The sequence below is a fragment of the Armigeres subalbatus genome, chromosome 2 (genome assembly GCF_024139115.2).
Source record: "Armigeres subalbatus isolate Guangzhou_Male chromosome 2, GZ_Asu_2, whole genome shotgun sequence".
Taxonomy (NCBI): Eukaryota; Metazoa; Arthropoda; class Insecta; order Diptera; family Culicidae; genus Armigeres; species Armigeres subalbatus.
Window position 1 is genome coordinate 105,848,265 of NC_085140.1, and position 16,033 is coordinate 105,864,297.

General features: G+C 40.3%; 1 protein-coding gene across 2 annotated transcripts in view; it reads left to right on the top strand.

Annotated features, from left to right (window-relative positions):
• Positions 1-16,033, top strand: part of LOC134210584 (myosin heavy chain, embryonic smooth muscle isoform) — a 90,125-nt gene that overhangs the window by 60,073 nt on the left and 14,019 nt on the right. Inside the window, exons 3-7 of one of the 2 annotated variants that reach the window (XM_062686697.1) lie at positions 14,026-14,116; positions 14,227-14,395; positions 14,926-15,062; positions 15,194-15,391; positions 15,455-15,979. In XM_062686697.1, coding sequence (XP_062542681.1) covers positions 14,026-14,116; positions 14,227-14,395; positions 14,926-15,062; positions 15,194-15,391; positions 15,455-15,979 — 1,120 coding nt within the window. The remainder of the gene's footprint in view (positions 1-14,025; positions 14,117-14,226; positions 14,396-14,925; positions 15,063-15,193; positions 15,392-15,454; positions 15,980-16,033) is intronic. The other variant, XM_062686696.1, reaches the window with a different exon arrangement.

Sequence of the window (16,033 nt, forward strand, 5' to 3'; positions counted from 1 at the left end):
AATAAAGTTTAGGGCGAGGTGCGTGTGTGTACCCCCACTGTCTGGTTGTGACGTTATGGAAGAAAGCTGTCTGTTTAAACAGTTAGATTTAATCCGGGTTTGGGGGGTCCCGTAGCGTAGTTGGCTACACGTTCGCTCCACAAGCGAATGGTCATGGGTTCGATTCCCAGCCCCTCCACCAAACCCTCGTCAGTCGCCAGATACGCAGCCTATACGGTGGCGTATTGGGGAGCGCTCTTACCGTTACGACTGCCTGATGACGACTGACAAATTGTTCTTCTCGGAGGCATTCCTCCAACGTACCCGGATAAATGGCAACCGAACAATGCAACGATCATTGGATTCACGACACGGACAAATGGACACAATGGACTCACGGTGAGATGGACCAGCAACGACAACAACAATGAATAATGGAAAAATCTAAAAATAGATTCTGTGTGGATTCTGGCAGCAGAATACCACAGTAGATTCCGGCACAGTAGCGGTTAAGTAACACAGAGTGCCTACCAAATAAAGAAAGGAATAAAAAAAATTTAATCCGGGAATGAAAAAGTGCTAGTATTGCAGCTCTAAAGACTGCGTGTTGTTTCATGACCAGTCCGATGTCACTTTTGCTTATAATAACATCCGCCTGTTTATGCTGCCATTATCAATTATCAAATGGATAATTCCAAATTATCAAATCCAGCGCGTATTTAGTTTTTCTTTCACACGAAATAAGAGTGTAAATTGAAACAATCTCACCAAATGTGTAACACAAGCAACTATCTGGAAACCGGCTTCATAGTCCTATAGAAGGGCTTTGAGACAGTAAGTGGGGGCTTTGAGACATTTCGTTGAATGACGTTTAGTCGAATTTGGTCGAATGTTGAAAATGAATTTCAGTAGTAATTTAGGCCGATACAAATATTTAAAAACTATTTTATCTCCCCCCTCGGATTTTTTGCCAAAAAAATTATATTTTGAGGGGGCAACAATTATTTTAATATTTAATTTTTATTATCACCCCCCCTTGACCTTTCGGAGACCACTACGACAAAAAGTTAATTAAATATTTGTAACGGCCTTATGTAATTTAGTAAAATAAATAATTAGTCAATAGATTTTTAGTTAAATTTGATTAAATAATACAATATATTTTGCGACGTTTTTTCATCATTTATACTCTTATGAAATAAATTAAGTCGTACTCAGAATTCGCTTTCGATTTCGCTGTTGGCTACCGTGCCCATTTCTCTTGAAGATTGTGATAGTTGCCGCCAGCCCCCCTCATGTTTACATACTTTTTTCATTCTTCTCAGCTCTCCAGCTGGTCATGTTCAACAAAACTGCTTCGATGTTTACAGTCAGTCCCATTGTTCTCAGTCGACCACGTTGGAATATGTCACAGTAATCTATAAGCTAATAAGAATGCAAATGGGAAACAAGTTGGCCGAAAACTTAGTTTAGACCAAATGGCCATTTGACCTAATGTCTATTCAACGTAATACCTTTCCAACCAACTGTCAATTGACGAAACATATCTACCGTTTTCCTAGATTTTTTTTATGAACTTATCATTTTTTTATTGCTTTATTTACGTGATTTTTTATAATGAACTTATCATTGTTTGGACAATATTCTTCTTCATATTGGCATTACATCCCCACACTGGGACAGAGCCGCCTCGCAGCTTAGTGTTCATTAAGCACTTCCACAGTTATTAACTGCGAGGTTTCTAAGCCAGGTTACCATTTTTGCATTCGTATATCATGAGGCTAACACGATGATATTTTTATGCCCAGGGAAGTCGAGACAATTTCCAATCCGAAAATTGGCTAGACCGGCACCGGGAATCGAACCCAGCCACCCTCAGCATGGTCTTGCTTTGTAGCCGCGCATCTTACCGCACGGCTAAGGGGGGCCCCGACAATTGGACAATATTGGAACAATAATTACGTGATTTTTTTAAACACCGCAATACATAATTTAGTTTTCAATTATTATTGTCAAAGTTGCTTGCTTTCAAATATCCATTCGAGAAAAAAAAGTCATAAGATTAAACATACCATGATTGATCTTTAGAAAATTCACTTTCGACCAAATGTACAAAAATTCTTCATCCTAAAATCTGCTTTTAACTATAGATAGCAGAATCTATAGATGAGCATGGCTGAGTTCCTTTTTTGCCCGTGCACACGCGTATATGACGTCACAGTCCTTAACGTTTCCATTGAAATCGTGATGTCATGCTCGTTTGGAGACACGTTTGACAGTTCGTTTGGAGACAGAGGATTTATTTTCGCTCATCTATATATTCCACTGTCTATACTTTTGACTAAATGTCCATTCGACGTACTGTCCTTTCGACCATTCGTCATTCGACCAAATGTCCTAAGTCTCTAGTGGCCTAAAATTTATTTTCGACTAAAAGTCCATTCAACCAAATGTCCATTCGACGTAATGTCCTTTCGACTATATGTCTTTCGACTTAATGTCATTCGACGAAATGGTATACACGGTTAGAAAACAGGTACCTAATTTTAGGTACTTTTTTATCTTGCATCTCCCTTCCACTTCGCTTTGTTGTCATAAAATGATGAGCAAAACTACTCAACATGAGCACTAAAGTGTGGGAACCCAACGTTAAGTAATCCCATGTTTACAAAAGTTGAGTAAAATCTACTTAACTTTTGGCTAGTTTCTGTTTAAAATTAAGTATATTTTACTTAATATTAAGTGAATTTTACTTAATTCCAAGAAAAAAATACCTAATTTTGGGTTCCCACACTGAACCTCCGATTTGAGTGAAAAGTACCTAATATTAGGTACTTTTTTCTAAGCGTGTAGAGTCCTATAGAAGATATTGGCTATTCGAGTCATCGCTGGAACGTCGCTGGACCGTCGCGTCGCTCGACCAGCGAGCACTTTCCAGTTTTGTGCTGCATTGAATTTGCCTGCGTCGCTGGAGCACTTAGGGCCTATTCACAAATTATATAACGCTTTAAGGGGTGGGATGGTGACTGTCCGAACGTTACGGCCCATACACATTTTAGAAACCTTCCATACAAAACACGTTACGAGGGGGTGGGTGGGGGTTGAAAATGGTCTATTTTAGCGTTATGTAATTTGTGAATGAACGCTTACTGGAAAGGGTCGCCAGCGACCAGCGACGTTTCAGTCGAGCGACGTAGTTAAGACAAGTTTATACATGTTATTGATTTTATCTGCATCGACAATAGACAATTCGTCAAATGACGTTCAGTCGAATGACATTTAGTCGAAAGGACATTTGGTCTAAGGTACATTTGGTCGAATGGACATTTAGTCGAATGGACATCTAGTCGAAAACACATTTAGTCGAAAAGACATTTAGTCGATTGGACATTTAGTCGAATATTGAAAGCGAATTTAAGTCGGTAATAGGTAATTTAGTAAAATGGATAAATAGTTAATAGATTTTCGGGTAAATTTGAATAAATAATACACATGATGCAAGGATGTACTAATTAGTTACCCTTTATTCTATTTTTTGTCACAAGCTCAAAAACCAAAAAAACAATCAATGTTATTTTCCAATAATTCATCGTAGTCAGCTTTGGGACTTTTCGATGTTTGACATTTAGTCGGGAATATTTTTTTTTTATTATAAACCCATAACTCTGTGGGCAGTATTGGAGCAATAATTATATGACTGCTTGACCCGAGCAACACAAGTCAAACACGAATGGTTGCAGCAACTTGATTGTGACTGAATCCGGTCACATATAAGTTGCAGTAACCTATGTGGAATATGTGTGCTGCTTGGGGAAACACCGCAATAAATTATTTATTTTTCTAAATATTATTATTATTATGACTAAAGTTCGTTTCGTTCAAGCATCCATTTGACGGAACGTCATTCGACCAAATGTACCAAAATTGTTCATTCGGAAATTCGCTTTCGATCAAATTTTTTTTCGACGTAGTGTACTTTCGACCAAACATCATACGTCTCTAGTGGACTATAAAATCATTTTCGACTAAATGTCCATTCGACCAAATGTCCCTTCGACGAAATGGTATACACACCCGTTTCAAAGCACTAAGAGACTGAGTAAAATTGTACTGCCGTCTCTTTTTTTTCTCACGGAAATCTTACTCATTTTTCGTAAAAAGTGGAACTACACAAATTATGAGTAGTTCCACTTTTTACGAAAAATTAGTTAGATTTCCGTGAGAAAAAAAGAGACGGCAATACAATTTTACTCAGTCTCTGAGTGATTGTTTGAATCGGGCGTGTAGATTCGAAGATGTGCCCACGCGAGATTTCACCGCGATCCTCAGTCAGCAACGCTTCATCCGATCTGAGCTTAATTCACTCACGGAGCCATTGATGATTCATTGCGGATCCTCCGTTCTGGTTGGCACCATTTTGTTGGTCCTTTTCGCTCATTACTAAATATTTCCTCCCAAAACAATAAAGAATTACGTGACAAACCTAAAACACATTCACTCGTGAGCTAAGTGGTGCGGTTATTATTTATTTATTTACTCATTTTAAGGCCGGAGTGGCCTCTGCAGTACATAAAAGTCCACTCCATTCAACTCGATCCATGGTTGCACGTCACCAACCACGCAATCTACGGGGGTTCCGTAAATCGTCCCCTACCCGATCGGTTCACCGTGCACGCTGCGAACTTCGCCTTCTTGTTTCTATCGGACTATCCAACATCCTGTCTACGTGTCCGGCCCACCACAGTCGTCCGATTTTATTTTCGCGATGTGATCGATAGATAGTTCTCCAAAAGGCAGATGCAACTCGTAATTCATTCGCCTCCTCCATATACCGTCTTCCATCTGCAACCCGACATGGACAGTGCGCAACACTTTTCTCTAGAAAACTTCAAGTGCGCGTTGATCCTCCACGAACATAAACAAGGTCTTGTGTCCGTGGTGAACTACCTGTCTAATGAGCCTTTTTTCGATAGTTAGTTTGGTACGGTGGCGAGCTCTATTCGATCGAATCATTTTGCGGGGTCCGAATTTTCAAACAATTTCCTTCTATAATGCGTCTTTGAATTCTTCTGCTGGTATCATTAGCAGAGGTCATCAGTGGTCCAAAAGACTCGAATTCTGCATCAACTCGATCAAACTCGTGGTGAATGGCTCATGTTGTCTTCTCTTGAGCCTCTTCCTATCTCTACTTCGTCTTCGACGTGTTGATGACTAGTCCAATCCGCTTGTCCCCGATAGCCTGCTGGGCGAACGCCATGCAACGGTCCCTAAACCGTGTTTTACACTCACCAAAGCGCTCGTTATGTTGTTTGACCCCTACCAGACGGTGGACCTCAGAAGTTCGTGTCCTGGGAAGGGTGTTCATAATCATCCTCAGGAATTTGTACTGTACTCTTTGGAGTTTCAGATGATGCGTTTTAGGGCAGCTCTCCCAGACCGGCATGCTGTATTCGATCACGGGGAGGGGCTTACTTTTCCGGGACAATGACGACCGGCGGTTGATCAAAGGATACAGCAGTTTCAACTAAATGTTACACTTTGTCACCGTCTTGTCAACCTGTTGCCCAAAAATAAGCTTGCTATCGAGGGTCAAGCCAAGGTAGTCAGCCTCGTTGGCCCATCCCACGGTCGTGCCATTGAGGATGATTTTGCAGTCCTCAGCCAGAACAAGCCTGGGAGACTTCGAGTGGGGGAAGATGATGATCTGGGTCTTCACCGCGTTGATACAGATCTACCAGCTGGTGAAGCAATCTGTCAGGACATCCAGGCCTCGTTAGAGTTTTGCCACGAGCGCTCGAATGAATCGTCCCCTGTAGACGATAGAGGTGTCATCTGCGAACAGTGACAAAGTGCCACCTTCTTAGGGTTCTGGCATGTCGGAGGTGAACAGATTGAACAGCAGTGGCCCTAGGATATTACCTTGTAGGACGCCTGCAATAATGTCGTGTGCATTGGAACTCGCTCCGATGATTAATACTTTCACCAGGGAGCTGGGAAGATTTTAGCGATGTTGTTTGTATACCAGGCCATCATGCCATACATTGTCAAATGCTTTCTCGACATCGAGTAAGGCCATGGCAAATGTGTGAGAAACATGCTTGTTCCGTCTGAGGACGTTGATTACTCGGGTCAGTTGGTGTACGGTTGATCGATCACGCCGGGAACCAAACTGCTAACCGCGCAAGATGTTATGTTGTTCGGCAGACTCGAGTAGACGTTGGTAAATTGCTTTTTCAAACAGCTTGGATAACCCTGAGAGAAAACTGATGAGACGATAGCTTTTTGAAGAGGAAGGCTTCCTGAAGGGAATGACTTTCGCAGACTTCCAATATGATGGGAAGTAGCTGAGTCGCTGATTGAAGATCAGCGAAAGGAGCTCAAAAAATGGAGCACTCATGTGTTTGAGCTTGATGTTTAGGATGCTGTCGAAGCTTGGGGACTTCATATTTTTTGATGATTTGACATAGGCTGCCAATTCGCCAGCTGAGATCTCCAACTCCTCCGAGAAGTCGTTTGGAGTCAGATGGATGTTGTTCGCAAGCTCGCTGACGGCTGCTTCGTGTGGACTGATGATGTTCTGTCCAAGATTGTGTGAGCTGACGAAATAGCGACATATTTCGGCTACCTTCTCTACAGGAGTCATCAAGCGATCCTGAGAGTCATTGTTGTCTAGTGGGATCAAAGGTGGAATGGGCCAAGGCTTGGATTTTAGAATTTTGGTTAGCTTCCAGAACGGCTTAGCACAGTCTAGGAAAGCGCGGATCTTATTGGAAAAATCACTATTTCTGAGGTCCACAATTCTGGCCTGAATAATTTTGGTCATGCCACTGCACCGGGCCTTAAGCGCAGGCAGCCCAGTACGTTGGTACTGCCTGCGAGTGACATTTCGAAGACGGATCAAATCTTTGGTGAGTGTATCAATGGTTAGGGTGTTGCTTACCTACTGGGCCTTTGGTACATTCTGCTCGCGGGCTAGGGAAAGCGCCTCCTATATTGCGTGCAGCTGCTCTTCGACGTCTTCGGATGACACCGGATGCCGCTGGTAGTCGATGTTCTCGTCCACGCAGCGTTGGAACCTACCCCAGTCGACTTGGTGATAATTACGCTGGATTAGCTCGTGCCGATTCACCGAAGTTCCAACTTCCGCCACCACCAGATAGTGGTCCCAGCTGAGCTCCTGGAAGACGACCGGCTGGGAGACGTGATCGTTCATGTTTGTGATGAAGATGTCGAGTGTTGCATGGCCCCGGACCGTGTCAACCGGGTAGGGCTGTCAGGGCTCAGGATGGTGCAGTGGCCCTTCACCTCGTCGATGAACCAGACGACTCCATTCCGGTTTGAGATGGTTTGAGACTAATCCCCACGATTAGTGCTTTGCGTACAGGTCTCCAGCGATGATGAACTGTCCCTGCCGCCGAGTGAGCTTGACTATACCCCTTCGTAGTTCGTCTATAAACCTTCGCGTCGTCGACTTTGACTTGTGTGGGACAGTAAGCCACGATGAACGTGACGTCTCCGACGGAGGTGGTGACTTCCACTCCAACGGCTTCGATTATTTTGAGCTTGAAATCCGGCAGCAGTGGCAAGCGATGTTGCTCCGCAAGGCGATTGCCACTCCTCCCCCTCTGGAGCTTGTTTGATCGAACCTCACTAGCCTAACACCCGGGATTGTAGCGCTTACCACGTGCATCAGGTGGGTTTCGGTGATGAAGGCCGCGTCAATCTCCTTCTCCTGAAGGAAATCGCTGAGCTCGACGATTTTGCTCATGAGCGAGCAAGCGTTCCAGTTCACCAGACCCAACCTAGAAGCCATTTTCCAATAACGAAAAGGCCCAGAGTGTAAATCTGGTCGCTGGCCATTCGCTGGTGAACGGGCTAGATGTCGCTTTACTTGGCTTGACTTCCAGTGGGACTGAAGCAGCAGCAGCTGCGAGTCTTCTTTGCGGTTGCAGTGGCGAAGGACCGGGATCGGCCGCCGCGGGAGTGGGATTGTTGGAAAGTTTTGTTCGTCGAGCAATGGGAGCGAGCCTCGGGCTGGATGATTTTTTGTGGAAGCTTTCTTGCGGATTTAGCAGAACTTGTACTTTGTCCACTTGACAACGGTGCTGTTGATGGCCTTGATTTGCTTGAGGTCCTTCAGCGTGGTAGTACCGTGCTCCAGGTGCACCAGGTACAGCTGATCACGGTAGGCCCGGGAAGTGTCATGCCGGCGGATTTTGTAAATGTTGGTCGGCTTCAGACCACTTTCCTCAAGAGCTTCAGCTCCTTTTTGTCCACGTCGTCGAGGCCATACGCAGCACGATTTTGAGGGGCTTGCTGCCTGGGGACGTCGTGGGTGTAAAACTGGAACCATTTTGCATTCAGGTATTTCAGCACCACCTTGTCGAAGTGAGACCTTCCGTCGGTCATTAGTTTCACTAACTGTACTGCTTTCCGTTTTTAATTAAATTACTTCTAGAATGAGAGTTTTAAAAAACTTCTTTTGAGTTTAAAACTTCCCGTATGCTTCCCCTGCATTTTTTTTAAAATATCATCCTTCGACTTCTTCTTCTTCATGCAACCTTTATTCGTCAATACGCAAGCAAAAAAGAATGTCGTCCGTCCATTAACACGTGATATATCTCGGAACAAGTGTCGCAACGGGTCGCGTTTTCAGTGAACAGAAGGACGACAGCTTCTGTTTTTGTCCGTACACACTTAATTTTTTTTACCGGGATCTCAGCAAAATGTTGAACTTTTACCGAGAATCGCACAGCCGTGCCCCAGCAAACATGTTTTTTGCCGAGATTTCTGTCAAAATTGCTGATAATCAGCAAATAATTTGCCGAAAATCAGCTAACAAACGCTATTTTTGCCGGAATATCAGTTATTTATTTTGCTGGCGCACGGCTGTGCGGATTTTTGCCGAACTGCAGAAATAAAAACTGAGTGTGTAATGATTTCCAGAAATATTACCGAGAATACGCTTCCCCAGAATTCCAATACAAAAAATGGTTTTACACCACAAACCTTGGGTTTAACCAAGTTGTAACCAAAACACTGTAGTAATAACATAGTAGGCTGACCTAGGAAATAACTAAGTTTGACACTGACGAATAATTCATTATGTAATAAACCACTGAACTAGAAACACCCGTTTTATTACTTCAGTTCAGAAGTGGGATAAACCATGATTTTCCAGTCTAGTCAAGAACCTTCGGTAGATTTGGAGCCGATTGATGCAGCAATTCAAGCTGTAGAAGAAAATCAAAGCTGTTTTGGAGGAAGTTTAGATGAAATGTCAAACTTAAATTTTGCTGCCGAACGTTCTGTTTCTGGTTCACTATTAGAAGGTAGAAATCAAGATTTTTGCCTTCCTGTTGAGTCGAGCGAACATTTTAGAAGCTCCAACCACGAAAGCGGATCTTTTGCAACAGGTATCGTCGCTTCAATGAATGCTGCTGTTACCGCTGTCAAACCATTTTCTGAAACGTTGCCGAATCGCATTGTATGTGGAAATGGAGACAACATTCGTGCTGTTGGTCAAGGACTATCTTCTATGCAAGCAGGAAGCCTTGCAGTTAACGGTAATTCTACTTTGCTACAAAACTCAAGGAACTGTAGCTCTCTTCATGGCCATTTCGGTGTTGAAGAAATTTCGAAGATGTTGCCGTCGTTTTCTGGACATTCTGAAGAAGATGTGAATCATTTCGTAGCTGTGTTGGAAAACTCGAAACAAGCTCTTGGCGTAAGCGATTTCATAATGAAGCTAGTTGTTATCCGAAACTTGAAAGGGAAAGCTCAATCCTGGTTACATGCTCAAGCGGATTTCATGCTCAAAAGCTATAATGAAATTACTGGAGGTCTTCAGGAATTTTTCTATTTCCCTTTGAGCAGATTCGAGTTATGGAAGCGTTTGGAGAAGAGGGTTTGGTCAGGTTCTATTGAAACGTTTGTTGATTATTGTCAAGCCAAACAAGGTTTAGCGCAGAAACTACAGTTGTCTGAGTCGGAGCTATTAGAGTATATTGTTGAAGGAATTCAAGATCCGTTTTTGAAAAATCAAGCCAGATTTTCAAATTTTAAAACTGTTGCAGACATAGTCAGAGCTTTTTGCATGGTTGAATGTTGTTCAAGTTCACGTTCATCTCCAGTCAAGTCATTGAAATGTTTTTCTTGTAATCAAGTTGGACATATATCAGCGTTTTGTTGGAAGAAACGTGATGCAATGCGGAAAACGAATCGACGAGAAGAGAACACTTCTAAAAAAGTTCTTACATCTGAATCCATGACGGCTACTGTAAAAAATGACGTAGGAAATGGACGTCAGGGATTAATAGATTTTAGCTTTTTTAACGAAAACAAAATATTCAAAGCATTATATGATACAGGAAGTACAATTTCACTAATACGGCGCAGTTTAATTCCAAAATCTAAGATATTTAAACATGATAATAGTAAAAAATATCGCGGTATTAGTGGAAATAGACTTAAAATATTAGGCGTCTGTAGAGATGTTATAATTATTCAAAATATTAATTTCAGAATTGAATTTCGCGTTATTGCTGACAAGCACATGGGACTTTTCGATGCCATAATCGGAAGAGATGTAATCATGCGTCCTGAAATTCGTACGATCATTCAAAATGGAATTCAAATTTATAAAACGGACGAAAGGTACATATGTGCAGTTTGAAAATTCATCGTGTTTAAACAAAAATCCTAAAATAGTTTGTAATATCAGTCCAGATGCATACCAAGTTTTGTTATCAAATATCGGAAACATATCTGATAACTAACAATCAATTTTTTTAGAATGTTTTAAACACAAATATTATTTTAACCAAAAACCCTTAAACCTGTTACAGAATATGAAACGAATATTAAATTTAAGAAAGAGGAATATTTTCATTTTATACCTAGAAGATTATCATTTGATCAGTTGATAACAAATGTTGATGACAAAGTTGATCGCAAAATTCAATAGCTCTTGAAAGATGGAATTATCAAAGAGAGTGATTCACCATATGCTAGTCCTATAGTAATTATTCCTAAAAAAGATAATGATTTCAGATTATGCATAGATTATAGGAAATTGAACAAGAATACAGTTAGGGATAATTACCCTTTACCTGTTATTGATGATTTGATTGATACTTTAAAACATAAAACTATATTTTCCATCATAGATTTAGAATCTGGATCCCACCAAATTAGGATAGCGCCAGATTCAACAAAGTACACAGCATTTGTAACTCCGAATGGACAATATGAATATTTACGTGTTCCATTCAGTTTGTGCAATGTACCTGCAGTTTTTCAAAGATTTATAAATAAAATTTTCAAAGAATTGATTGACGATGATAAAATTATTGTATATATTGATGATATTATGATTGCCAGTAAAAATTTTGAAGAACATTTAGAGACTTTAGGAAAAGTATTTCAAATATTAAATGATAACTTATTGGAGATAAATTTGAGTAAATGTAAATTTTTGTTGGAAGAAATTGATTATTTGGGATATACTATTAATAAATTTGGAAAAACTCTTAACAAATCTCACATTGAAAGTATTGCAAACTTTCCCATTCCTAACAATTGCAAAGATGTTCAACGATTTTTGGGACTTACAAGTTATTTTAGGAAGTTTGTACAGAATTTTGCAACTATTGCAAGACCTTTGTATTGTCTTTTAAAAAAAGAAGCAAAATTTGTTTTTGATCAGGAACAGTTAGATGCTTTCAATGCACTTAAAAATAAATTGATATCTCCGCCAATTTTAGTGACGTACGATCCTAATGCTGAAACACAACTTCATTGTGATGCAAGTTCTTTTGGATTTGGGGCTATTTTGCTTCAAAAACAGAATGATAAAAGTTTCATCCAGTTAGTTACTTCAGTAGAAAAACGGATGAATATAAAACAAAGCTGCACAGTTTCGAATTAGAGACGCTGGCAGTAGTATATGCTGTCAAAAGGATTCATATTTATTTATCAGGCTTATACTTTAAAATTTTTACAGATTGCAGTGCAATAGTACAAACATTGTCTAAGAAAGAAGTAAATCCAAAATTTGTAGATGGGCAATGTTTCTGGAAAACTATAATTTTAACTTAGAGTATCGGGATGGCTCTAGAATGCAGCATGTAGATGCTTTAAGCCGCCAAGAGACAACGTTAAAAAAGTGCTTAGAAGATGCAAGAACGGAGGATACTAGTTGTTCTGATGAAAATGTTGAAAATAAAACAATTAATGTTCTTCAAGATGTTGAAATAGAACGAAATATTATTATTGCTCAAGAACAAGACGAGAAAATATTAAAAATTAAACAGTTGTTAGAAAGGTCATCTTTCCCAAACTTTGAACTTGTTAATGGAGTACTTTTTAGAAAAGATGGCGTTAAGCGTTTAATGGTAGTTCCTAAGTTAATGATTGATAACATCATTAAATTATGCCATGATAATTGTGGTCATATTGGTATAGATAAAACAATGTTTGAGATTAAAAAGCAGTTTTGGTTTTGTAGAATGAAAAAAATTGTAAAAAAATACATAAATAATTGTTTAACATGCATATTTTACAGCCCTTCTGGGAAAAAAGAGGGTTTTGTAAAAGTCATTGATAAAGGAGATAAACCATTCAAAACTATACATTTAGATTATTATGGGCCAATTCAGTTACCTTCATCAAATAGAGCGAAATATGTGTTTATAATAGTAGATGCATTTACCAAATTCATAAAGCTTTTTCCTACGAAATCTACAGGCTCAGATGAAACGATTTCTCATTTGATTAATTATATTAATTTTTATAGTAAGCCTAACCAAATAATTTCGGATAGAGGCGCCTGTTTTACATCTCAAAATTCAAAATTTCATTAACATCAATCATATTGAGCATATAAAAACAGCTGCCTATACACCGGAAGCGAACGGCCAAGTTGAACGCATGAATAAGACATTAACGCCCATGCTTGCAAAATTATGTTACGATTCATCTAAAAAATGGGATAAATTATTATCAAAGGTAGAATTTATATTTAATAATACATATAACAGGTCAATTGGTAATTATCCTAGTGTATTGCTGTTTGGAGTCCAGCAAAATAATTTAGAGTGTGCAGATCATAATATTGAAAATTTTGTTGCTAACAGGCAAACAGTATCTGAGGCATTAAACATTTCAGACGTTCGTGAAAACGCTCGTAGTAAAATTTTACAAAATCAAGCATATAACAAAAAGATGACAGATAAAAAAAGGAATAAGAGCACAATTTATAAATTAGGTGATTTCATAGTTCTTAAGGCTAGCGGCAGACATAAATTAGCGCCAAAATATAAAGGGTCGTACAAAATTCATAAAATTTTGCCAAATGAAAGGTATGTTGTGACTGACATAGATGGATTTCAAATTGCAAATACCCCTTTCAATTCGGTTTGTTCACCTCAAAATATGAGGAAATGGATGAGTGATTACATATCTGATGGTAGTGATATCGATGAGGACATCGATAATGTCAGGATGCCCGAGATGTAGTAATAACATAGTAGGCTGACCTAGGAAATAACTAAGTTTGACACTGACGAATAATTCATTATGTAATAAACCACTGAACTAGAAACACCCGTTTTATTACTTCAAACACGACCTGAAACGAGCTATCTATTGGGTATTTTGTTACATAGAACAAGATCATTGTAAACCTCTCTACACCTATTATCATATTCTCCGCTGCAAGTGTATTGAACTATGGATAGGAGGCTAGTCCATGTTGTTCGAAGGATGCCTAGGATTGACCTCAATACGGAACTTCAATAGAGCACAGAAACTACAATATGTGGCGGAGTTTATGGACAATACGGACATTTTTCTTATCGAGAAAGTTCCGGATTATGTTATTTGTGAACAGACTAAATTGCTTTGTCGAAAGATGTAGCATAATCTAATGCACAAATTTATTATCACTTTGTTGTCTAAAATTATTCTATACACAATGAATTTAAGCTTATTACTAAACACACATGTAAGCAAGTAGATAACAAACTAATTTATCTCAATTTGCAGTTCAGGAAAACGACACATTGCTGGAAACGGAATCGCCTCGCATGATCAGCTACTATCTAACTCAACTGACGATCAGGAAGACTATTCATGGGTTAGTTGGCCTTCCAACTGTTCAGCTAATTATTTACTAACCCGCTTTGATAACTTTCTCTGTACATCTAACTTTCGCTACCGGATCTGAACCTGACCCTACCTCAGCAGCCCAAGATACGAACCCAGTCCCGATGTCGCAGGAAGCGTTTCTCCTGCGTACGCACCTGCGGTCCCCTTATTCTGGTCTCCTGTATCTTCCTGTCGCTCGGGTTCATGTACTGGCTGTACTTTGACATCCGGCAGCAGGTCGCCGAGTACCGGATCCGCATCGAGCAAGGTGAATGGCGATGGCTTGACTGACACGAAACGTTCAACGACAGACAAACAGACGTTATGCTGAGTTTTACAAACAGAGGCGAGAGTATAATATTTTTCTATGTTTGACATTTCATACTAACGCCTTCTGTTGAAATCAAATATTTATTCCATGAAACATGTAAGGCAGATGGTTACAGAATAACTGAATTATGCAATTGATAGGTGTTCTAAAGTCTGTTAATGGACTTTTTCAATGTAACTTGTTAGTTTTTTGTATATTGGATATTTTTTGACATGCTAAACTTTCACCAATGTTCACCCTTCGTCATAAATAAATTACATTTTGCTTTATCTCTTTCCACACGCCTAATGGCTACGAGAAAACCACAAAGGAAATGTTACCGCTGTATCGTTTGAAAAGTTTTAATGACCTACCTAAAGACATCTCCTAATTATACTCTAATTAGCCCTAACTAATCCAACGCTTTTCCTTTTTCCTCTCCACACCATCTAATGCGGATCAACGCTCTCAACGCGTGTGCTGTGCAGTGTCTGCCACTAGTCAAAACGTGCCGGAAGCCTTACAAAAATGGCACGAAACGTCGAAAAACCTCGAGCAGAACCAAACAGCGCTGAACGGAAAATTACGCGAGATTCAACAAGTGCTGAGCAATTTCTCCACAGAGGTAAGATAAACTGGTCCTTACTGAACGCAATTGCATTAGCGGAGAAATGCATATGACTTTTCTAAAACGACGTTTTCGCCAGACAATCTGTAAAAACATTCTTCGATATATGCCTCTTGTCCTTATTGCAGCTCAAACAGCTCCGGGATACGATAGAGAAAAAGAAAGAAAACTCCCAAGAAGCACAGCTCAACAGTCTGAAGTCGAGCGTGGCAGGATTGGGATCTAAGATTGAGGACGCCCTCACAAGGATAGTGGCCCTCGAGGACCAGCGTACGAAGGATCAGGGCGAACAGAAAACGCTACGGCAGAGTGTCGATGATTTACAGGTGATTTGATTGTTGAATATCGAAATACGGCAAATTCCCTAAAATGTCTTCCATTTTTGTTAGGTTCTGCTCAACAAGGTGCGTAACAATTCATCCCCGGCGTCGATGGACAACACGCTGAACAATGCCACGGAGCAAACGATCGCCAACATTCGGGAGCAGTTGTCGGCCCAGATCGAAAACATGTCGCAGAACTTCACTGGCGAACTGCAGGCCCTGCAGCAGAAAAACATTTGGCTGGGTAGGGATGTAAGCAAACACGAAAAGAGCATCAGTGAGTTGATCGATAACTCCGCCAATGTTTCTTCGCACGTGAAATCCGTGGAGAACATCTGGGTTGATATGAAGGCGAATCTGACTAGTTTGGAGGTCAGCGCGAAACAAATGAGCGAGCAGATCGATGCACTGCAGAACGCTACCAGCGGGTTTAAGACCAGCTTGGGAACGGTTCGCGATCAGTGTGATCAATACGGTGAACAAAACAATGTGATAAACGGCGAAATTGAAGCCATCAAAAAGCGACTGGAGGAAGCGGAACGACGTCAAGTGGCACCGACTGCATCAAGCGGTTCCCTGAACTCTACAAACGTAAGGTTTCAGAATGTTCTTAGATAGATTTTTTTGCAAACAATTGAACACTGT